At 49.9% G+C, this 24,784-nt stretch overlaps 1 protein-coding gene and 1 pseudogene across 3 annotated transcripts; one reads left to right on the top strand and one right to left on the bottom strand.

Moving 5' to 3' along the window:
• Positions 1 to 1,140: 1,140 nt before the first annotated feature.
• Positions 1,141 to 24,784, top strand: LOC133771629 (prostaglandin reductase 1-like). Of its 3 annotated transcripts, XM_062207758.1 has the most exons (11): positions 1,182 to 1,224; positions 2,582 to 2,908; positions 3,437 to 3,552; positions 7,228 to 7,273; positions 8,429 to 8,485; positions 10,691 to 10,858; positions 12,508 to 12,625; positions 14,408 to 14,563; positions 18,021 to 18,129; positions 19,521 to 19,639; positions 24,229 to 24,784. In XM_062207758.1, exons 3-11 carry the CDS (start codon positions 3,447 to 3,449, stop codon positions 24,337 to 24,339), a joined length of 990 nt encoding a protein of 329 aa, XP_062063742.1. In that variant the 5' UTR covers positions 1,182 to 1,224; positions 2,582 to 2,908; positions 3,437 to 3,446; the 3' UTR covers positions 24,340 to 24,784. The 3 variants fall into 3 exon arrangements, with proteins under 3 accessions (XP_062063741.1, XP_062063742.1, XP_062063740.1); XM_062207757.1 differs by lacking the exon at positions 2,582 to 2,908 and having other exon boundaries at positions 1,141 to 1,224; XM_062207756.1 differs by lacking the exons at positions 1,182 to 1,224; positions 2,582 to 2,908 and adding an exon at positions 1,521 to 1,794.
• LOC133771834 (sialate O-acetylesterase-like) lies at positions 19,709 to 20,684 on the bottom strand (annotated as a pseudogene).

Consider the following 24,784-nt stretch of genomic DNA (forward strand, 5'->3'; position numbering starts at 1 on the left):
AGAAGGCCAAGAGGATGGAGGGAAGCGGCTGTGGCTTCTTCACTGTTGGTGTTTGATTTTGGACCTCAGGGTCTGAGATTAAGCCCTCCACACCCATCTGTGTAAATCATCACCCTTGGTTGGCCACATTCTCTCTCGCTCACTAGTGTATGTGCCTCGAAAATTGTCTCCTAATTTTCTCTTCCTCCTCCTACAGGCAGTGTTGTGATGTATTTAATGTATAAGTAGCTTTTCCATTGTGGGCACTGAGGGCACATGCTTTTTTTAAAAAAACAAAAACAAAAACAAAAACGAATGAGTAGTTTTCAAGTATTTTTTAAAATGTATATTAATTTTATGAATTTGAGAGGCAGAGTGAGAGAGAACCAGACAGAGAAGAAGGGCAGATCTTCCATTTCACTCCTCAAATCCCTGCACTGGACACGGCAGGACGGGCTGAAGCCAGGAGCCAGAACTCAATTCAGGTCTCCCACGTGGGTGGCAGGGACCTGATTCATGAGCTTCCCCCCTCCCCTGCTGCACCCAGGGTCACATCAGCAGGAAGCTGAGGCAGGAGTGGAGCTGGGACTCTGAGAAGGGATGTGGGCACCCCACGCGCCATCTTCAGCTCTGTGCCAACACCCACCCGCACCTGCTCTTACTGCCTGGAACTGGAATTGATGACTTGTCTCCTGCTGCTAAAATGCCCGCTGCAGCCTGGTGGTCAGGGCCCATCCAGGGTGTTGTATGCACTTCAAACCCAGCTTCCAATCGCTGCATTGAACCCCACCGTGTGGATCCACCACCTTCTACCCAGACACCCGGTTAGAGAGGATGAGTTGTGCCTCCAACTCAGCCTCCTGCCTCCCACATTATAACCATATTGACAGAGTCTCTAAAGAGGTAATTAGGATAGACGAGATCATAGGAGCCCTGATCCATGCGGTTATATTTGTCATAGGGGCTTCACAAGGTGATTAAGTTAAACCAGGGTCTTTAGGTGGGAGTCCAAATCCAATAGAACTGGCACTCTGACCCGCAGAGAGCCAAGGACAGAAGGCGCCCATCACAAGTCAAGATCCCTGGCCCCAGGAGGCCACCAACCCCTGCTCTCTGGGGCTGGGCTCCAAGGAAGAGCAGGCGGAGCTCCAAGCCCCGCCCCTGCCCCCTCCCGCCCTAAACGCAGGCGCTGGGGCTGTGGGGCGCTCACACCGCTTTCTCTGGGCGCTGGGACCTGCAGCCCCGGTGAGCAGACGCCCTGCCTCCCCTTCGCTCTTGTCCCGAGTCCCCGCCGCTCTTCCTCCTCCCTGCTGGGTTCCGGACCGGCCTGCGGGGAGCGTGGGCGCCCGGCCCTGGGGCTCCTGGTGCTGCCAGGCGTCTCCGCCCTGCGCTCCGAGAAAGTGGGGAGCCGGACGTCCCGGGGCCGCCTGGCCTGGCCGGGTGCTTGGAGCGGTCCGGGATCGAAGGGTAGGAAGGGCGAGGCCGGCTGCCTGCTGGTGGCACCCAGGCCGCCCGCACGGGGACAGGCGCTGGCCCAGGATCTCGCTGGCTGCAGAGCCCGTGCGCCTGCGGAAGCAGACCGCCGCGGGAGGGGAATGATTCCTGGACGCAGGAATTCGGAAATGGACGCGGCGAGGGGCGGAGCCCGCAGGCTGGGCGTCGGGACCCCAGCTCCAGATCTCTGGCATCTTCCCAGCTGCCTGTACGCACCTGATCTGCGGCCAGGCCGTTTCCGGAGTTGGGGGCTGCCATGGCGTTTGGAGGTGGGGCGATTTGGAAAAGCGGTGACCTTTTGGGGGAGAGGAACCAGAGTAGGTAAAGTCTGAGGGAGAGCTGAGGGTTACCCTCCTGGGAGCGGGGGCGGGAGGGGGCTGAGGAGCTGATGGGGGCGCAGGTGAGAGAGGCGGTGGACGGGTCTGCGGGGCTCGCGCGCAGCGGGGACTGTGGTCAGCGCTCAGGTCTGGACTGCTCGAAATTACTAGGCAGGCACATTCCAAGGGTCTCGCCGTGAACACGGTAGGAAGATAAGGTGATGACCATGATAAGTCGCTTGATTACTCAGCCCACGTGCGTATGTGTACGTATACATCTCAGAGTCTCACCTTGGCCACCAGAAGTGTAAACGATTATGGTTCAGCGATGAAGATAATAGGAACTTAGCTGCCTCACTCGGGGGGCGGCGCGGCTGCAGCTGGATCCGAGGGAGTTCGGGCCAAGGCGGATCATTTCTTGGTCTATGAGGTGCCAGGTGCAAACGCGAATCCTCGCTTTTCCTCCTGGAGCTTAGAAAGTTTGCGCGTGAACAGCGGGCGGAGCAGCGGCGCCCCCCGGTGGCGGTCAGGGGTTCCCGCGGGCCTCTCGGAACGCGGGGTCCTCTCCTGCGGAACCAGGTGCGCGCCCTTCCAGTGGGTTGTTGGCCTTGGTCGCTCTTTTCCTTAGGATTCGTCTCCTGTGAGATGAGAAACGGGATGCTTGCAGGCCCAGGAGCAGTTCCGGATATAAAACTCGAACCTAGCAGCTGGAACTCCAGTGTCCCTTTACATTTCTTTTTGTCCTGGAGGTTTCTTTAAGCCTCTGGTTTGTTTTGTTTTGTTTTGTTTAGACAGGCAGAGTGGACAGTGAGAGAGACAGAGACAGAGAAAAAGGTCTTCCTTTACCGTTGGTTCACCCCCCAATGGCCACTGCGGCCGGCGCATCTCGCTGATCTGAAGCCAGGAGCCAGGTGCTTCTCCTGGTCTCCCATGCGGGTGCAGGGCCCAAGGACTTGGGCCATCCTCCACTGCACTCCCTGGCCACAGCAGAGAGCTGGACTGGAAGAGGAGCAACCGGGACAGAATCCGGCGCCCCGACCGGGACTAGAACCCTAGGTGCCGGTGCCGCCGCAGGTGGAGGATTAGCCTAGTGAGCCGTGGCGCCAGCCAAACCTCAGGTTTGTTTTATTTTTTTAAAGATTTATTTTACTTATTGGAAATGTAGAGGTACACAGAGAGGTAGAGACAGATTGACTCGCCAAATGCCCACAGTGACCAGGGCTGGGCCCGGCTGAAGCCAGGAGCCAGGGTCTTCTTCCAGGTCTCCCAGGTGGTACAGGGGCCCAAGTGCTATCTGCCGCTGCTTTCCCAGGCGCATTAGCAGGGAGCTGGATGGGAACAGAGCAGCCAGGACTCAAAGCAGCACCCATATGGGATGCCGGCACTGCAGGCTGGGGCTTTAATCTGCTGTGCCACAGCGCCGGCCCCTTAGCCTCAGTTTTCTCATCTGTCTGCTGGGAAGGTATGAGGCTAAATTGAATAGCAGATAGGAAGTGCTTGGCGCAGCACTAGCACCAGACAAGTACCCATGGAACGTGGCTGTTGGCGAGTGTGCCGAGGTAGTGCCAGCTGGCCTCCGTGAAGGCCTGCACCCCTAAGAGTGTGGTCATCTCACGGAAGCTGACTCTGTGTTTACTGAATCCTAGGAGCCTCAGGATGGTGCGTGCTAAGAACTGGACCCTGAAGAAGCACTTCCATGGCCACCCCACGGAGAGCGACTTTGAGCTGAAGACAGTGGAGCTCCCACCGTTAAACAACGGAGGTGAGGCCTAGCACCTCAGCGTCGGAAGAGACTGTATCCGGCAGCCTTGGCTTCGAAAGAAACTAACCCCAAGGGTTTTGGTTTTATTTTGTTTTTCTAAGTCTTACTTGAAATTCAGAGCTACAAAGAGAGATGGAGAGAGAAAGAGAGAGATCTTCCATTTGCTGGTTCACTCCCCAGATGGCTGCAACAGCCAAGGCTGAGCCAGATCAAAACCAAGAGTTTTATTCAGTCTCCCATGTGGATGGCAGGGCCCCAAAGACTTGGGCCATTTTCCGTTGCTCTCCCAGGCACATTAGCAGGGAGCTGGACCAGAAGTGGAGCAACCAGGACTCAAACTGTGCATTATAGGAGCTGGCTTTACCCACTGTACCACAATGCCAAACCCATACTCCAGAGTTTTGGTGACTTAAACAACAATCATTTCTTGGTTCACAACTGTGTGAGTTGGCAGTTTGGATGGGTTACATTGGGTGGCCTTTTCTAGATCTCACCTGGGCTGCATGGTTGATTTAGGATGGCCTTGCTCAGTGTTGGGGTGTGGCAGGGTTCTGCTGGGGTACATGCCTCAGCTCTCCTGTGGTCTTTCCTGCTGGCTCTGTTCTCGTGGTGGACTTGTGGGTCAAGAGCTGCTGGAGTTGGCAATCTCCAATACATACACACTTCTCAGCTCCTACTTGCATTGTGTTTGCTAATATCGCATTGGTCAAAGCAAGTCACATAGCCAAGCATGAGTTCACGGGGTGGGAAAGTGATTTTGGGGGCCAGGCCTGTGGCATAGTGGGTAAAGCTGCCACCTTGGTGCCGGCATCCTATATGGGCTCTGGTTGGGGTCCTGGCTGCTCCACTTCCGATCCAGCTCTCTGCTCTGGCCTGGGAAGGCAGGAGAGGATGGCCCAAGTGCTTGGGCCCTGCACCCATGTAGGAACCAGGAGGAGGCTCCTGGCTCCTAGTTTTGGATCGGTGTAGTTCCAGCCATTGCAGCCAGTTGGGGAGTGAACCAACCAACAGATGGAAGACTTCTCTCTCTCTCTCTCACTCTCTCTCTCTCTCTCTCTCTGCCTCTCTCTGGCTCTGCCTTTCAAATAAATAAATAAATGTTTTTAAAAAAGTTGTTGATGGGGAGAGTGACAAGTGACCCTCTGGGGTCCCCTGCATGACGCCTGGATGTCATGTTGGAGGATCCTTCCTCTTCCTTGACAACTGAAACCGATGCCTGGCACATTGCTTCTCACGGCCTTGCCCAGACCATGGGAGGCCGGCCTCCTGTCCTGGTGAGCCGCTGATGACGGTGACATGAGCACTGCCCAGCAGCCAGGACAGAGCTCTGCCAATAAGAGGTGTCTGTCAGGGGTGCTTACAGCTAGGGAGGCTTTGGAGAAAAGTCAGTGCGATCAAGAAGCATGGCCACGTTATGACGTCACCTACACTGTGATGGCCACACCGCAGACTCAACATTCCCACGGAGACTATGTGCAACATGGTCACCCCAGCTAAGAGCAAAATCTTTTTGAAATTTTTAAGATTACTTTTCATTTATTTGAAAGCAGAGTAACATAAAAAGAGGGAGAAAGAAAGAGATCTTCCATCTGCGACTTCACTCCCCAGATGGCCACAATGGCCAGAGCTGAGCCAGACTGAAGCCTGGAACTCCATCCAGGTGTCCCATATGCGTGGCAGGGGTCCAAATACTTGGGCCATCTTCTGCTGCTCTCACAGGCACATAGCAGGGAGCTGGATTAGAACCGGAGCAGCTAGGACTTCAGCAGAGAGCTGAAGGCCATAGCAGAGAGCTGATGAGAAGAGGAGCAGCTGGGACTAGAACCGGCGCCCATATAGGATGCCGGCGCTTCAAGCCAGGGCATTAACCCGCTGAGCCACAGTGCCGGCCCTAGTGCTGATTTCAATTCAAACTTCCCCCTAATGCACACCCTGGTGTTGTGATATGGGACACAGGTGTTGCAGGTGGCACCTTAACCCACTATACCACAATGCTGGCCCACAAATTCACAGAGTCATTTTTTTTTAGATTTTTATTATTTGAGAGGTAAATTCACAGTCACAGAGAGAGAGAGGGAGAGACAGAGAGAAAGGTCCTCCATCCATCGCTGGTTCACTCCACACATGGTCCCAACAACCAGAGCTTGGCTGATCCAAAGCCAGGAACCAGGAGCTTCCTCCAGGTCTCCTATGTGAGTGCAGGGGCCCAGGTACTTGGGCCATCTTCCACTGCTTTCCCAGGCCATTAGTAGAGAGCTGATTGGAAAAGGGGCAGTCGGGACAGGAACCAGTGCCCATATTAGATGCCAGCACTGCAGGTGGAGACTTAGCCTACCATGCCACTGTGCTGGCACCCACAAATTCTTTAATACTAACTGAGACTGGTAATAATCCAATGTTGTGTGAACATCATACCATTATGATCACACATGAGGCCTTGAACGAGAAACTTATCCTAAATGTAAACAAAGTGGAAGCAGTGATTACTGAGAACATCAAATGAAATAATCCATACGGCGCAGGCATTCGGCGTAGTGGCTAAGATGCTGTTTGGGACATTCACATCCAGTACCAGGAGAGCCTGGATTCGAGCCTTAGCTCTGTTTTCTTTTTTAAAGATTTATTTATTTATTTGAAAGTCAGAGTTACACAGAGAGAAGAGAGGCAGAAAAGAGAGAGGACTTCCATCCAAAGGTTCACTCCCCAACTGGCCGCAATGGCCAGAGCTGTGCCAATCCGAAGCCAGGAGCTTCTTCTGGGTCTCCCTTGCAGGTACAAGGCCCCAAGGACTTGCACCATCTTCCACTGCTTTCCCAGGCCATAGCAGAGAGCTGATCAGAAGAGGAGCAGCTGGGACTAGAACTGGCGCCCATAAGGGATGCCGGCGCTTCAGGCCAGGGCATTAACCCACTGAGCCACAGTGCCGGCCTTAGTTCTGATTTCAATTTGAACTTCCCCCTAATGCACACCCTGGGAAGCAGCACGTGGTAACTCAAGTAGTTGGGTCCCTGTCATCCATCTGGGAGATCCAAGTAGGGTTCTGGGCCCCCAACGTGAGCCTATTGTGGGCACTTGGGAAATGAACCAGAAAGTGGAAGATTTCTCTCACTCTCCTGCTCTGCCTTTCAAATAAATAAAATTTGAAATAATTCTTATAGAGCATGGAGTGATGCTGAGTAAATAGCATTATATGTTATTATTTTTTAAGATGTTTTTATTTATTTATTTGAAAGGCAAAGTTACAAAGAGAGAGGGAGAGACAGACACAGAGAGAGATTTCCATCTGCTGGTTCACTCTCAAGATGGCATCCACAGTCAGGGCTGGACCCGGCCCATGGTCTCCCATGTGGGTGGCAGGGGTCCAAGCACTCGGGCCATCATCCAAGCCTCATCCCAAGCCACTAGCAGGGAGCTGGACTGGAAGCAGAGCAGCCAGGACATGAAGTGGTGCCCATATGGATGCCAGCACCACAGGCAGCTTTACCCGCTGCACCCCAGTGCCACCCCTTGTTCATAATGCCTGGACCAGGCCACGTGTGTGAGCCCTGCAGCCTGTCCCTGGCATGCACAGATCAGAGGGCAGCCTCTGGCAGCAGAGGGGTGACCTGTGTTATGAGAAATGCTAGGGAGCCAAGGCCCTGAGTTGTTAATGCCTGTGCACTGCTTGTTTGGCAGAGGTCCTGCTGGAAGCTCTGTTCCTCTCCGTGGATCCTTACATGAGGTAGGATTTTCCTCCTACAAAGTCCTGCGGGGGACCTCGTTCTGAAGCCCTTCCCCTTTAGAAATACCCAACTGACGCAAACACTCGTTCTCCCCTGTTGCTCCCGGTGTTGTCTTGGCGATGGGCTTAGGCAAAGGTCACCCTTTCAGCCTTTGCTTTTACAACCCTCTCCTGTGGTTGTGTGTGGCATGGCTTCCAGAACAACTGCAAGAAGCAAGGAGCCCAAGTCCATCTGTCCTTTTCACTCTGGGAAGGGATTGGGCAGAGGGAGGGGCTTTCCTTAGCTTCAGTGACTGTCTTGGTACCTTCACCTTGTGTCCTTAGTACACAGCGAGGTGTGGGGGAGGGAGGGAGTGAAAAGCCTCCAAGGGCCACTGAGGGCTCAGTGCCTTTCTGAGTCACTAGGTAAATGCTGTTCTTTCCATTCTTTTCATAGCTGGTAGATAAAGACGAGAATCACAACTGTCAGATGTAGCTGGTTTTCCTTGTGTGTGGCTGTGGTTTTGGGAAACAGGTGTGCCGCGCTGCCTGAGTTGCATGTTTAGCCATTGAAAGAAACTCACCCACAACTATACACAGGGGCAGGCGTCTCGTGTTCCAGCATAGGAAAACGCTACGCGAGTGTGTCTCTGGGTACAGAGCAGAGCTGCCTCTAACCCGTCCTAGGTTGCACCTGCTCTGCCTTTGAGCCTCTGAGTGTCAGTGCTGCACATCGCGGCCTGGCGGCTTTTCATTTGTTTTGAAACTCCAGACAGTAGCCCAGTTATTCATCAGTGTTAAGAATGGAATTTGTAGGGCTGGCGCCGTGATTCACTTGACTAATCCTCCACCTGCGGTGCCGGAATCCCATATGGGCGCCGGGTTCTAGTCCTGGTTGCTCCTCTTCCAGTCCAGCTCTCTGCTGTGGCCCGGGAAGGCAGTGGAGGATGGCCCAAGTGCTTGGGCTCCTGTACCCCCGTGGGAGACTAGGAAGAAGCACCTGGCTCCTGGTTTCAGATCGGCATAGCTCTGGCCGTAGCAGCCATTTGGGGGGGTGAACCAATGGAAGGATGTCCTTTCTCACTGTCTCTCTCTCTCACTGTCTGTAACTCTAACCGTTAAATAAATAAATAAAAAATCTTTAAAAAAAATAAGAGAATGGAATTTGTTTTTCAGGTTGGGATCCAAAAGATTGAAGGAGGGAGACACCATGATGGGGCAGCAAGTGGCCAGGTAATTATTGCCATTTGTCCCCGTGCTTGGAACCCATGTCTCCTCTTCACCTCCTTCTGGCCCCGGCTCTGTCCTGGCTCCCACAGTTTCTCAGCTTGGATGCTTCACTTACTGACCTTGGAAGCATCTTGGGAAATCCTCTCCCCTTCTTGAATATTTGGGAGTGAGGGGAGGGTGTGAATGTGTCATCATTTCAACCTTTCTTTGTCATCCTTACTGTTAATTACTAAAAAATACTGTATTCAATCAGTCCATGCTTATTGTAAAACTTCACATAGCATAAAAATTTTATCCTTCTTTTTTTAAATTTTTTTTTGACAGGCAAAGTGGACAGTGAGAGAAGAGAGAGACAGAGAGAAAGGTCTTCCTTTTGCCGTTGGTTCACCTCCCAATGGCCGCTGCGGCCGGTGCACCACGCTGATCCGAAGGCAGGAGCCAGGTGCTTCCTCCTGGTCTCCCATGCGAGTGCAGGGCCCAAGCACTTGGGCCATCATCCACTGCCCTCCCTGGCCACAGCAGAGAGCTGGACTGGAAGAGGAGCAACCGGGACAGAATCCAGCGCCCCAACCGGGACTAGAACCTGGGGTGCTGGCGCCACAGGCGGAAGATTAGCCTATTTAGCTGTGGCACCGGCCAAAAGATGACTGTTTTTAATACACTATTTCAAAAATTGTTCAGCCACATACTTTATATATTTTTCAATGGGAATGTATGCCCTTCTATAAATTGCTTTTTCTCATTTAGTATGTTATGGATATCTTTTCTTGACAGTATATAAATATACCACCCATTTTTTAATATTTGCAAACTATTGCATTGTATTCTACCATTTAAATAATTTGCTATCGATAACAGCAGTTTCTACTTTTTAATGCTGCAAATAATTCCGCAAGGAACATGTGTACATCTCTCTGTGTGTCTGTACATTTGACCCACATGGATCAGTATTGTTTTACATAAAATTACTAAAGGTATAAATTCTAGGCTAAAGGCTATACATATTTTTAATATGGAAAGAAATGGAGAGGGCCAGCGCTATGGCACAGCAGATTAAAGCCCTGACCTGCAGTGCCGGCATCCCTCATGGGCTCTGGTTCATGTCCAGGCTTTTCTACTTCTGATCCAGCTCTCTGCTATGGCCTGGGAAAGCGGTGGAAGATGGCCCAAGTCCTTGGGCCCCTACACCCATATGGGAGACCTGGAAGAAGCTCCTGGCTCCTGGCTTCGGATCGGCACAGCTCCTGCTATTGCAGCCATGTGAGGAACCAATGGATGAAACAGTGGATGGAAGACCTCTCTCTCTCTGTATCTCTCTCTCACTGTCCACTCTGCCTGTCAAACAAACAAACAAAAAGCATAAGATTACATCAATTGTGTAAACATCTATATCATTAAGATTGCCATAATACACCAAAATATTTGCAGTTATCTTCGTGTTATAGGGTTGGATCTGTTATTTGATTTTATATGTTTGAAGTTTTCTAGAATAATCATGTTATATAAGTTCATGATCTGGGAGGAAAATGGTCAAGAATGGTAAGAGTGGGAGAAGAAGAAAGAAAGGGAAATCAGTAACAGGAGAGAAAGGGGCAGGCAAAACCGGGAGCTGTGAGTGTTCCAGGAACCAGAAAGGGAAGATTCGAGGTGACCCCCTGCGTTGGACAGAACAGGACGGTAAAATGAGATCTTGACGAAATACCCACTGGATTTTGTGATCAGGAGGCTGCAGTGGAATAGTAGGGGCGGGTGGCAGGTCGCAGTGGGTTATCAAGTGGGAGGTTCAGGTGTCAAAGGAAGAAGAGGGAAGGAAGGGGTAGGGGAAAATGAGACTTGGAGATGTCAGAGTTGAGCAAGCTTATAGGCTAAGGGAACAGGCCGCAGGGAGGAAAGTGTTGAAGATTCCAGAGAGAGCAGGGTGAAGGATGGTGGGAGCCCCCTGAGTAAGAGAAGAGGCTGGTGTGCGGGGATTTGAGCCAGAGCACAGGGCCTCTTGCTTGAACAGCGGAGAACTGGGTAAGACAGAGAGAGGCCTGGGTCAGGTTGGTTGGAGAGTTTTATGCCACTGGTTGAGGATGAAGATGGAGAGGCGTGGTAGGGTAGCAGTTGTGGGATGGCCACCTCAGCGCCCTTCTGTGAACCTGGAGCCCATAGCATGCTGACTCCCTGAAAGGACGGGCTCATTGTCTTCACGGCTCTATCTTTCAGAGTTGTGGAAAGCAAAAACCCAGCATGGCCGCTCGGGACCGTCGTCCTGGCTTATGCAGGCTGGGCATCGCACTCCATTTCCGATGGACAACAACTGGAGAAGCTGCTTACCGAGTGGCCAGACACCTTGCCACTGTCTTTGGCCCTGGGAACAGTCGGCATGCCAGGGTGAGTTGCACGGGGATATTTTATTGGTGTGAATGCTGGATACTCTGGCCTTCCAGAAGGATTTGTTCAGAGCTTATCAACAAGAAGAGACTTGAGTATTACAGGCGTGGAGACTGATTCCAGGAGTAAGGACGAAGAAGGGAGCGTCAAGGGAAGCATCTGTAAGCATAGGAACGGACAAAGGGAATGTGCTACATGTTCTTAACACTATTTATCCTTTAAAAAATAGAAGGAAATCTTGTCATTTGTGACAATGTGAATGGACTTTCAAGACAAAACAAGCCAGCCTCAGAAAGACAAACAGCATGCATCTCAGTTATATATATATGATTTTTAAAAGATATTTATTTTGTTTGAAAGGCAGAGTTACACAGAGAGAGAGAGAGAGAGTCAGAGACAGAGGCATAGAGAGAGAGAAAGGCAGAGGCAGAGAGAGAGAGTGTTCCATCCACTGGTTCACTCCCCAGATGGCCATAATGGCAGGAGCTGCACGGATCCAAAGCCAGGAGCCAGGAGCTTCTTCCAGGTCTCCCACATGGGTGCAGTGGCCATAGGACTTGGGCCATCCTCCACTACCTTCCCAGGCTGTAGAAGAGAGAGAGCTGGGTTGGAAGTGGAGCAGCCAGGACCTGAACCGGCTCCCATTTGGGATGCCGGCACTGCAGTTGGCGGCTTTACACACTATGCCATGGCACCAGCCCCAAGATATTTTCTTTCTTAAGATGTATTTATTTATTTGAAAGCCAGAGTTACAGACAGAAAGCAGAAAGACAGAGAGAGAGAGGTCTTTTACTTCGGGTTCACTCCCCAAATGGCCGCAATGGCCAGACATGGAGCAATCTGGAGCCAGGAGCTTTTTCCGGGTCACCCACATGGGTGCAGGGATGCAAGCACCTGGGCCATCCTCCAATGTGTGCAACATTAAAGCACCTGGGTTTGAGTCCCAGCTCCCATTGCTGCTTCCAGCTTCCTGTCAGTGCAGACCCTAGGAGGCAGCACTGATCGCTCAAGTAGTTGGGTTCCTGCCGTTCACGTGCAGACCTGCAGGAGTTCCCAGTTCCCAGCTTCAGCCTGGCCCAGTCCAGCCCTTGCTGTCCTTTGGGAAGTGGATCAGCAGGTGGAAGCTCTGTTGACCCCACTCCCCCCACCTCTCAGCTACTTAAATAACAAAAGGCAAACTCACAGAGGCGAGTAGAATGATGGTTATCAGATAAGAGGGGTATGTTCAAGAGCTTGTGCACAATAGTGATTATCATTAATAACAATAATCTATGGTATACTTGAAAATTCCTTCATGAAATTCGTTTCCTTTAGATAAATAAAAAGTTTGCTGAGAGTAGATTTTAAGTGTTCTAACAACAAACTGATAACTATGTGAGATAATGCATATGTTAATTAGCTCAATATAATTAATTAGCTCAATATAGCAGCTATTTTCCAACCCACTCTCCATTCCCTCCCTGGTTCCCATCACCTCTGTTTCCATCTGGGAGGAGAAAAGGAAGAGGTGTCCTGAAAACTGAAAATGTTCTTTCTCTGCACTTTTTGTCTTTTACCAGCCTATAGCCCTGGGACTTCAAGCTATACATATAAATGAGTGTAGGGGAAAGAAATAAACCCATTAATAGTCCTTACTGTTCTGTACTCAGCCTGACCGCCTACTTTGGTCTCCTCGACGTCTGCGGAGCAAAGAGTGGAGACACCGTCCTGGTGAATGCAGCCGCCGGAGCCGTGGGCGCAGTCGTGGGGCAGATCGCCAAGATCAAGGTCAGTGTCTTCCTCCAGGAACAAGCATTCGCTCGGGTCCCAGGGCGTGCACCCGGAATGCGAAGGGGACACAGCAGGCCTTCCTTGCACCCAGTTTACCATCTCACGGATCTTGTTAGGAGCTGAAGGTGGAGTGGTGTGGGGGATGGGAGGAACAAGGTAGCCATGAATAGTACCCCGTCCATGACAACCTGCAGGTGCTGTGTCAGGAATGGCCTCGCTCTGGAGGAGTGAGGTTGTAAGCATTCGCTGTTTTTGTGTTGTTTGCTGAATAGTCTCTTGCTACATCACAGTCTCCTTTTCCGTGACAGCCCCCAGCATGAGAGAGAGAGACTCAAGATGAGCCAACCCAGAGTTACTGTCCGCATGGCCCCATTGCAAAGGCCATCGCAGTGGAAAGAGGGGCAGTTGCCCGGAGCGTCGGGGCCATGGTTTGGTAATATCAAGGCACAGAAAATGTTGGTGCTGATTTGGACAGGCATTTGCTGAAAGAATCCAGTCTGATGGGGTTGTGCAGGGTAGCAGGCAGCTTAGACGCCAGCAGGACTTGCCCTGTGCAAGGAATGTTCTAAGGTGATCTTCCCTGCCTGATCCCCTGCCACAGGATTCAGGACCTATTCCTTGGGGACAAGTTAGGGGAAGGCAGGTTAGTACCAGGCTACAGCCAACAGCTGACAGTTCATGCTGGTCTCTAGTCCAAATGCTGAGGCTACCACAGAGGTGAACTTGGATGATGTCTTTAAGTAAGTAAAGAAGTAAGAGTAGGGATCATATTTTACAAATGCCATTTCAGCAGTTGGCACATTAACTTTGCAGTTCCTGAATTACATGCGTTTGCCAACGTGGAACAATTGTTAGATATTAGCTTTATTTACGTCGCCTCTAAATGTATACTTTTGGAATTGGTCGTTTACATTTACGTAGAATGCAGTACCCCCCTCTTAAAGGAATAGTGTACTCATTCCTAGGTACTAACATCGCTTAGGCCTCTGGAGAAGTTTATGGTGACACATACTAGAGCTTCTTACAGTCATTCAAGTAAGAGATTTTTAGGAAACTTTTCACAATTAATTTTAAATTTCAGGATGATCATTTTTAAAAGGTTTGTTTATTTATTTACTTGAAAGAGTTACAGAGAGGCTAGGCAGAGAGAGAGAGAAAGAGAGGTCTTCTATCTGCTCGTTCACTCCCCAAGGAGCTGCAATGGCCCAAACTGTGCCGATCTAAAGCCAGGAGCCAGGAGTGTCCTCTGGTTCTCTCATGCGGATGCAGGGGCCCAAAGACCTGGGCCATCCTCTGCTGCTTTCCCAGGCCACAGCAGAGAGCTGGATTGGAAATGGAACGGTCAGGTCTCCAACTGGCGGCCGGCTGTTTGGGATGCTGAAACTGCAGGCAGCAGTTTTACCCACATCGCCTGAGCGCCGGCTCCTCAGGTGATAATTTGATACACTGACATACGAGAATGGAAGTCAGAGCCAGCTTTAAGGATATTTCATAGGAAAGAATGAAACCTGGTAATGGGCAGTGGATGGATGGGAAAGGAAAACATTTGCTTTGAGTCACAAGTTTGAGGTTTGCATACCTGAGTGAAACCAATCACTACAACAGGCGAGCTGAAGTTAAGCTTTTCGCTGGTCCAGAGACTGACTTGCCCTCTGCATCTGTTGAACAGTTGTGGTGGGTACCCAGTGAGGTGTTCTCGGGGCACCTGTCTGTGCTAGAGAGGCAAGTGCTGTTGGCCCGCACCTGCGGCTCATTCGCGGTCCCGTTTTTCTCCCTCAGGGCTGCAAAGTCGTGGGAGCAGCAGGGTCTGATGAAAAGGTCGACTACCTGAAGAAGATTGGGTTTGATTTTGCCTTTAACTACAAGACGGTGAAGTCCCTGGAAGAAACCTTGAAAAAAGCCGCTCCTGATGGGTACGATTGCTATTTTGATAATGTAAGTACATCTGGACTCAATGTGACATATTAATAAGTTACTATAAAATGACGGATTTCTAGAACATGTGAGAAACCACACGTCTTTGTTAAAAAGCAGCTTTCTTGAGATGGAATACACGCACCATAAACTTCGCTCATTTAAAGGGTAGAATTCAGTGGTTTTTGTGTATTCACAAAGTTGTATGACCACCACCACAGTTTTGGAATATTTTCATCATGTTAAAAGGAAATACCATACTCATTAGCAGCTACCTCTACTCCCACCCGTGCCAAAGTGGTGTTTATGGCAGCTGCTTTGACCTAAAACGTTTTTAAGGTCAGCCATGTTATAGGACTTACCACTAGAACATTCCTGAACATTCCATCCTATGGACACCCGCATCTGGTTCACCTCCTCCTCAGCGGAAGGGCAGCTGAGGTGCTCACCCTTTCTGGCGGTAGTGGGTCGTGTTGCTAAGACGTTCATGTACAGGTTTCCTTGTGGATGAGCTTTCATTTCTTTTGAGTATCTCAGGATACTTCAAAAAGTTCATGGATAAGGGAACTGAAAGATGTTTATTGGGATGCAAAATATTTTGAAATCTATCCATCGTTTTTTCATAGTAGACATTTTCCATGAACTTTTGGAAGACCCTTTGTCTACATAAATTTTAAAACTTATTGCACCAAATACATTTTCCTTTTAATTACATGTTTTCGTGAACCGTTTGAAGTACCCTCATACACCTATGAGTAGAATTGAAGGCCGGTGGCGATCTCAAATTTAATGTTTGAGGAACTACTGAACTGGCTGTCCAAGAGGCTGCCCCATCTGACATTTCTACCCGCAGTCTATGAGGTCCAGTTTCTCCACACCCTCACCAACCCTTGTCATGATCCTTCTTCTTGGGCATAGCCATCCCGGTATGTTAGAAATGATATTTCACTGGGGTTCTGTTTTGCATTGCCCTATGGCTGCTGATATTGGCCATCTTTCCACCTGTGTACTGGCCATTTGTATACCTTCTTTGGAGAAATGTCTGTTCAAACCCTGTGCCCATTTTTTCAGTGGGTGATTTGTGGGGCTGTAGGTCCTCTATCTATATTCTGGATACATGTCCCTTGTTAGAGACAATGGATTTTCATTGTTCCCAGTAGCTGTGTTCTGTAGTCACCAAACATGGAACCATTGTTTTTAGGGGAAATCTATACATGTACGTGCACTTCTCACATGGAGTATTTTTTTAAAGATTTTATTTATTAATTTGAGAGGTGGAGTTATAGACAGTGAGAGGGAGAGACAGAGAGAGAGGTCTTCTGTCTGCTGGTTCACTCCCCAGTTGGCTGCAACAGCCAGAGCTGCGCCGATTGGAAGCCAGGAGCCAGGAGCTTCTTCCTGAACTCCCACATGGATGCAGAGGCCCAAGCACTTGGGCCATCTTCTGCTGCTACCCCAGGCCATAGCAGAGAGCTGGATTAGAAGAGGAGTAGCCGGGTCTAGAACGGGTGCCCTTATGCGATGCTGGAGCCGCAGGCGGAGGATTAACCTTCTGCGCCACTGCGCCGGCCCCTCTCACATAGATTATTAAAATCATGTCATCCTAAACAATCCATCCGAGTAGCTCCTATTTTCTTTATTTTACAAAAGGGAAAACGGGGCTCAGGAGGAATCACATGCCCGTAGCTGCCCCAGGAATGGGATTCATCCGCCATCAACTCTCCCCAGAGACCGAGCTTCTTGAACTACATTTGTACTGCCCACGAGGGTCTCCATTCCCGGGCATCTCGGTTTGAGAGCTGAAACTAAGGCAGGACGATGGCCTTGTTCGCTGCAGCTGGGAACATCTGTGGGATTTCTGATGCTCTGCATGTGCCTACCAGTGATAGGGGTTTTAGGATTACAAATAAATTTTAGCAAGTAGTCCAGTGAACATATACGGAACCACTAATACGAGACTCCATTGTGAGGGGTTTGTGAATATTTTCTCCTATTCTGTGAGTTGTCTTTCACTTTCATAGTGTCTTTCTTTGAAGATTTATTTATTCATTTGAAAGAGTTCAAGAAGAAGAGATGGACAGAGAAAGAGAGATCTTCCATCCACTGGTTCACTGCCCAGATGGCTGCACCGAGCTGGGCTGGCCCAGGCTGAAGCCAGGAGTCAGGAACTCCAACTGGGCCTCCCATGTGGGTGGCAGGGCTCCCACATTTGGGCCATCCTCTGCTGCTTTTTCTAGGCCACTGGCAGGAAGCTCCATTGGAAGTGGAGCAGCCAGGATATAAACCAGCACCCATACGGGATGCCAGCATGCCATGCATCGGTTTTACCCACTTTACTGGTGCCACAGCACCGGCCCCATATAGTGTCTTTGAAAGCACAGAGTGTTAAATTTTATAAATTCCAATGTGTCTATTTTTTTTATTTTGTTGCTTAGGCTTTAGGTGCCCTAAGAAGGCCTTGAAGATTTACTCCTGTGTTTTCTTCTAAGAGTTCTATAATTTAGCTCTTAGACTCAGGTCACAGTGCATTTCCATTTATTTTATGTGTGGTGTGAGGAAGAAGTCCAGTTCCATTGTTTTCCATGTGGATATCCAGTATTCTTCCCTGTTTGTTGAAAGGAACTTTGCCCCTTTGAATGGTTTCAGCATTATGTACAAAATCGATTGATCATAAATGCTAGAGTTCACTGTTAGACTCCCACTTCAGTTCCATTGCTCTATGTTTCCATTTTCACAGTCTGGATTAACTGAGTTTTACATTAAGATCAGAAAGTGTGAGTCCTCTAACTGTGTTCTTCATGACTATTTTGCCATACTTTTATTTAATATTTTAAATATTTATTTATTTAACTTGAAAGTCACAGTTACACAAGAGAGGAGAAGCAGAGAGAGAGAGAGAGAGAGAGAGAGAGAGAGAAGGACAGAGCAAGAGAGAGGTTTCCATCCGCTGGTTCACTCCCCTGATGGCCGCATCGGCCAGAGCTGCGCCAATCCGAAGCCAGGAGCCAGGAGCTTCTTCTGGGTCTCCCACGTGGGTGCAGGGGCCCAAGGACTTGGGCCATCTTCTGCTATCCCAGGTCACAGCAGAGAGCTGGATCGGAAGTGGAGCAGCTGGGACTTCAACTAGCACCTCTGTGGCATGTGAGCTCCACAGGCATAGGCTTAGCCTACTGCACTACAGTGCCACCCCTCCCCCCAATACTTTAGAACATGGAGCAAGGAGATCATTAGAATGACCAGATAATCTCAAAGTATAATAGAGTAAAATTTATGAATTCTATCAGCTGTGTTCCTAGAGTCAAAAGGAAATGTCCATTTTTAACGTCATTTTCTAACTCTAATTTCCGTACTGTTGTTTTAATTCACTGAACTTTGCTACTGCTAAAACCAGTATTGTGAGATGATTGACGTACTTATTCTCCTGAATATCCTAGTGTTTGGATTACCTAAAGGTTGCTTTGTTTTCCTGTCTATTTAGGTAGGTGGAGAGTTCTCCAATACTGTTATCCGCCAGATGAAGAAATTTGGGAGAGTTGCAATGTGTGGGGCCATTTCTATGTACAACAGTACTGGCCAGCTTCCCCCAGGTAATGAATTTGTGCACATGACCATGGGTGTGGGAACGCTGGACAAGGAGAAAATTCATAGATGTGGGATAGGCCAGTGACTGTCAGAGTGTAACAGTTTCCTGCCATTCTTGGTGAACTAGTATTTATGAAAATAAAAATATATAATCTCATGCTAAATCATTATACATTAGAATTTGATATACAAAAATCACAAGATCCAAAAATTTGATAGAAAGAGTGATCCACAGTTTTAGTTTTTTATCTGTCATTTTTTGCTGTTTGTAAAGACAGCCAGGATTTGATGTGTGAGCAGTACACTTCAGTTGGTGAAACACTAGGGTTCTGCAGGATCAGAGACCCGGCTGCAGGTGCAGGGGTGGGTGGAGGGTGACCTGACACAGGTGAGGGCAGCGCAGGCTGCATGTGCGTCAGTCTCGCCGCTTCCTGCACAGCAAGGCCTCCAGACCCTGCCAGGCTGATGCTTCCACTACGAGGGGAAGGAGCGTGCATTCCCCTCCATAGCGTCGCTGTGCTGTCTTGTTTCTCTCGTGTCCTGCTGTGCTTTCCAGCCCTCGTTTTCCCACTCCGCAGTTCTGAAGTTTGCCCTCTCCCCCTCCGCACTGACCCGGATCCAAACTCAGTTAACCAAGCACGGTATTCATTAACTCCCAGTCCTAGGGACGGTCTGATATTTTGGACACAGTGACTGGATCAAGTCTTTTCAGCCATCAGGCTTTGGAAGTTCAGCTGCTCAGATGGGCCTTTGAGAGTTTAGCTGGCCTTGTCCATCCCATTGGCATCAGACTGCATCCTGCCCTGCCTCTGACCCCCAGGAATTCTAACACATTTCACCCTTAGGAGAGCGCAGAGACCAGAGTTATTTCTGCCAGCTTCAATGCCAGGTTAACTTTGTCGCTCTCAATAAAGAAGTCAACATTCCCGGCAGGCTGGACAACCACATACACAGTGTCTCTTCCAACAGAGGGAAATGGGAGTCCACTCCTTCACTCAGAAGAAATCTGGATGATGTGGGTCTTCTGTAGAGCTTTCTCTCTGCACGACCCGGCTAACACTTGGCTATATCACTTTCTTTCCTCCCTCACCCAGCATCCGTCTCTCTGGCTCAAGGCACAGCTCCATTTCTCTGATGCCCACCCCCTGAAAAGTCCTTTGTTCCAAGTGAGGTGATCTAGTCACAGGTTCTGGGGTTTAGGATGTGGACATCTTTGGGGGCCCTTGTGTTGCCTACCACGGAGTATACTGCTTAGGGGTGGCCCATGGGTCAGCAAGGAGTGGAGGCAATTGGAGGTGAGGCTCTCAGAGAACACGGGCAGAGACTTGTACTATTCAGGTTTGCACCACAGTTGCCCTCCTGGACCCTTCACCCACATGTGCCATCCTCTCTCCAGGCCCATCCCCGGAGAGCATGATCTACCAGGAAATCCGCATGGAAGGTTTCCTCTGCACCCGCTGGAAGGGAGAAGTGCGCCAGAAGGCGCTGAAGGAGCTGCTGACGTGGGTTCTAGAGGTAAGGGGCTCTGGAGCCCTCCCCCTGCTGGACACTAGGCCCGGGTCCCCTCTGCCAACAGATGTGGGGAAATCCCTCATCAGGCCTGGGTAGAGACAAAGATGAAGACAACTGAGCAAATCCAAATGGGAAGAAACGCTCTCTCTGGCCCTGTGAGCCACCAGTCTTCAGTGAGGGCAGGGAACGTGCAATTGTACAGGTCCCTGTTAAATCCATATTGGACTCCCCTGGTTCCACAGCACTGCTGTCAGAGTCCTGGTACACCACGGATGGATCCTGGCATTCCAGACAACAGAGTGCTCCTTGGGGCCAGTTACGGACTCTTCGGGAATGTGCCTGCACTGAGGGGCGTTACAGGCTTTCAGCAGCCTTGCAGATGTCCAGGCTTCAGTGGCTGTCCCACCCCAGACGGAGGGGGTGAGCCCCAGGAGACACCACAGTATCACACAAGTCGCGCCCGTGCAGCCAGCATACTGCGGACATGTACGCGAAGTTTCCATGGCCTGGGTTTTCAGGGGTGGCCTAGACCAGGGCAAGTCAGTTTCAGTAAGATCCTCCAGCTCCTCCTTCGCTTCAGCAAGAAAGACAGACATGACGCGGACAGACTGACAGCCACGTTGTCCAACTCCTTCGTAGCATTAACTATCTGTGGAACAGCGATCTTCAAGTTCCTCTGTCCACTGCAGAGCCAGACATCTCCAAAGAGGACGTTATGAATTCTCAGAGTGGAGTTCCTACTCCCCAGGGTTGCTGAGCCATCACCCGGTCCACCGGGCTTCATAGGATCCAGAACCACCATCCAGGTGGTACTAGATGGTGCTTTCCTCCGGGTCACTTTCTCCATGAGGCTTCCTGACCTTGATACAGGATCGCCGTTGCCGTGGCTCCTGGTGTACCAAAACCCCAGATTACTGCCCCAGTGGGCTCCTTCTGCAGCACCATGTACTCACTGAGGAATGGAGCAAAGTGAGAACCAACACCTGCACTTCTGTCGGCCCCAGGATTATGGCAGCTCCAGCGCAAGTAGTGATCCAGGCGAGACCATGTTTGCAAGAAACCCCCATCAACACGCGAGACTCAGAAAAGCAGAGTGATGTTTGAAAGCTTAAATCAAGCCACACCATTCACAGGCTCAATACATGCCATGCGCTCCATGTCTCTTAAACTTGATCCAGAGTGCTCTAACAGCCGGCAACATTGTACACAGACCGCCTGCTCCTCTCTGACTTCATTCTCCAGTGTTCGGTCCCACCCCTCCTAACTGCTGGCTGCATTTTCTCGCCTCCTCCAAGCCTTAGCTACAAAGCCCTTGTGAGTCAGGCAAGGTTTAGTGTGGCCTGCTTGAACTTGCATTCTCCCTTAACCTGACCCTCTTAGCCATAGCAGCGGGCATATTTTAATAATACCCACAATTCACCTGCACATGTACACACCGATTTATTGCTCAGCCTCGCTCCCATGAGACCATAACCTCCACGAGGACAGCAGTGCTCACACACTCTGTTTCGTGCTGCATCCCTGGCACCCCACTGAGTGGCTGGATCTAGCGAAACAGATCAGTATTGTGCAGTGAACACACGCTTTGGGGCCCATAAATGAACCATAGCTCTTCCAAGCCCGAATGGGAAACAGCGCTGTTTACAGCCACGCCTTTGGGTCCAGAGGAAGCAGCCAATCCCTTTGTCCTGTGCTGTGCTGATTTCCTCCTTAGTCAACAGAACTCGGAAGAGCCAAAGTACACTGTTTTTGTTTTCAAGAGAAAAGTGAGACCATACTTGGTAAATCCTGGCCTGCGATCACTTCCCAAGTCAGAGAAACAGACTGCCCCTCTGGCAGCCACTGGAACTTGGCACTTTTCCCAGTCTCACTCTTGGAGTGCTGGCCTGGGCTCTCTCCAGGGAGCTGGGAGGAGCTGAATGATTTTAAGTCCCCAATGTGTAGCCTCTTTGTCCCTGTTGGGGACATCAAACTTCTCTCCTCTGTGATCACAGCTGATGACAAGAAGCCACTGTGCTGGTGTCTCTAACACTTCCATCTAAGCAAGTAAAGCAGACGGGAGTTTTGTTGTAAGAAACCAGTGAATTGGCCTCACTCCTTTTGCATCTCTGGTTTTGTTTCTCATCCTCTCATCCACTGTTTTTTTTTTTTTTTTAATTTTTTTAAAGATTTATTTATGAAAGCAGAGTTACACACAGAGAGAAGGAGAGGCAGAAAGAGAGAGAGAGAGAGAAACAGAGGTATCCATCCACACTGGTTCACTCCTCAATTGGCTGAAACAGCCAGAGCTGAGCCGATCAGGGGCCAGGAGCTTCTTCCGGGTCTCCCACGTGGGTGAAGGTGCCAAAGGACTTGGCCCATCACTACTGCTTTCCCAGGCCACAGCAGAGAGCTGGATAGGAAGTGGAGCAGCCAGGACTCGAACCAGCATTATCCACTGTGCCACAGCACCAGCCCGAATCCACTGTTTTCTTTTAAACACATGTTATTTTTAGAGCAGTTTTAGATCCACAGAGAGTTTTAGATTTGAGGGGAGCTGGTACACAGAGCTCCCACATACCCTGCACCCTACACCCCAGTGTCCTCAGTGTTGACATTATCTGATAGCATTTGTGGGAATTTGCTCGCGCTACCAAAGGACAGCAGGCTGCAGGCTGAAACCACAGAGCTTGATTTCCCTGTAGCCCTGCAGGCTGAAAGTGCTGAGACCAAGGGGGCAGCAGGGTTGCTGGGGCTGAGGCCCACCCCTGGCTTCCCAGGCCTCTCTCTGTGTCTGTGTCATCAGATTGGATGACCCAACCATAGGGCCTCATTTTGCTTTCATGAGCTCTCTAAGTCCCTCCCTCTAAATAGTGCCATGAGGAGTACAGGGGTTAGGACTTCAACACCTGAGTGGGGAGGTGGGGTGCCCGAGCCACAGTTGAGTCTCCAACAGCATTCACTCTCTATTGTTAACCTTTAACCCAGAGTCTGGCTTCTCTCCCCTGTGCAGATTCTTTGCCTCTGGAAAACCAGGACTGAGCTGGGCTTGCAAGTCAGGGGTTCAAATCCCAGCTCCCAGAGTTAGAGGAAGTGGTAGGTGCCAGTGCTGCATGGCACAGTGGGGTGACTATGGGTCACAATATGTATCATGTGTAGTGTAAAGACCTGGAAGAAGGACTGGTGCTGTGGGCCATGGGGAAAGCCGCCCCTTGTATCGCTGGCATCCCATATGGGCACCAGTTCCAATCCTGGCTGCTCCACTTCTGATCCAACTCCCTGCTAATGCACCAGGGTAAGCAGCCCAAGATGGCCCAAGTGCTGGGCTCCTGTCACTCATGTGGGAGACCCAGCTGGAGTTTTTGGCTCCTGGCTTTGGCTTGGCTCAGCTTCAGCCACTGTTGCCATTTGGGGAATAAACCAGCAGACAAATATTGCTCTTTCTCTCTCTGTCCCTTCCTCTCTCTGTTACCCTGCCTTTCAAATAAATAAATAAATCTTTAAGAACTGGAAGAGAGGAGTTGGTAGGTTCCAAACATAAAGGGAAATAGAAATGCTAATTGCCTGATTTGATCAGTTTATGCAGTATGCATGTGATGAAATATTGCACATTACCCTATAAATGTAAATAGAACATATTAATCAACCATAAATCCATAAAGGATGGTAAACCATTACTAGATTACGTTACGAAGAAAGTGGTATCAGGTAACTCAGGTCTCTATGAAACCACCCCTCTTTTTTAAAGATTTCTTTGTTTATTTGAAAGGTAGAGTTACAGAGAGAGGAGAGACAGAGAGCTCTTCCATTCACTGGTTCACCCCCAAAATGGCCACAATGGCCAGAGCTGGGCCAGGCTGAAGCCAGGAGACGGGAACTCTATCCAGGACTCTTGCATGGGTTCAGGGGCCCAAGGATTTGGGCTATCCTCTGCTGCTTTCCCAGGCACAGTAGTAGGGCGCTGAATGGGAAGTGGGATGTTGGCATTGCAGGCAGAAGCTTAACCCTCTGCAGCCCAAAACTGGCTGCATTTGTTTTGAAAAACAAAACACAGCAAAATGTAAATTAGTTCCACTCGGTAGACTGTGTGCTTTACAGTAGAAAGAGAAATGACAAATGTTCCACACTAACATGAACGCTTCTTGCTCACACTCATAAGTAAACGTTAAACGCGTATTGAAAGCTTGAAGAGGAGACCAATGCCGAGACTGCCCTGGATTTACATTTCCTGAAGAGGCCAAACAGAGGTGATGATTCTGCATTGTCGCGCTATGGGAAGAGGTGGCAATGACAGCACCCAGCCAGGTCTCCCTGCTTCCACTTCCACTGCAGGACTGACGGAGAACCTGCTTACGTGTTGCCTCTGACACTTCTGTTGTTAATCTTGATCTGAAAATTATTCTTAAATGTGCTTTGTCGTGCTACAGATACTGTGTCTGTGGGCCTCACCCCTAGACTGACCTGAAGTTTACTTTGTGTGCCTCTTGTCTACAAACCGACTCTGTTCCTGAAGAACAGTTTCCAAGCTCCTGTGATGTGTCCATTGCTAGGATGAGAGAAGGGTGGTATTTGGAAGTGAAATTCACCTATTACATTTTGCTGTTTTCCTACAGGGGAAAATCCAGTATCGTGAATTCGTCATTGAAGGATTTGAAAACATGCCTGCTACGTTTATGAGAATGCTGAAAGGAGAGAATGTGGGGAAAGCCATAGTGAAAGTCTAAAGAGTGGCGCATGCAAGCATTGGATCATCTGGTACACTTAATATTTCCTATCACTTAGTAAAAATAGACACTGCCTAATCATCCAAGAAGCAGCAGCTGCAAGGAGTTTGACGTCATAAAATCCATTGACATGCATGGAGGAGAGGGGGGTTGGTCTACAAGTTGAGATGCCTGGGCTTATGCTCCTGACTCCACCTTCCTGCTAATGTGCATTGGGGAGGCAGCAGGTGATGGCTCAAGTAACTGAGTTCCAGCTGCCCACGTGGGAGGCTGGATTGTGTTTGCTCTTGCCTCCTGGCTTTGGCCTGACTCAGCCCAACCTGGGCCACTGCATGCCTCTGGCAAGTGAACCAGCAGATGGGCTGTCTCTCTGCCTTCTTTTTCTGCCTCTCAATAAATAAATAAAATCTCAATAAGCAAATACATGGATGTGATTATGGACAGA

Source organism: Lepus europaeus, chromosome 12 (genome assembly GCF_033115175.1).
Source record: "Lepus europaeus isolate LE1 chromosome 12, mLepTim1.pri, whole genome shotgun sequence".
Taxonomy (NCBI): domain Eukaryota; kingdom Metazoa; phylum Chordata; class Mammalia; order Lagomorpha; family Leporidae; genus Lepus; species Lepus europaeus.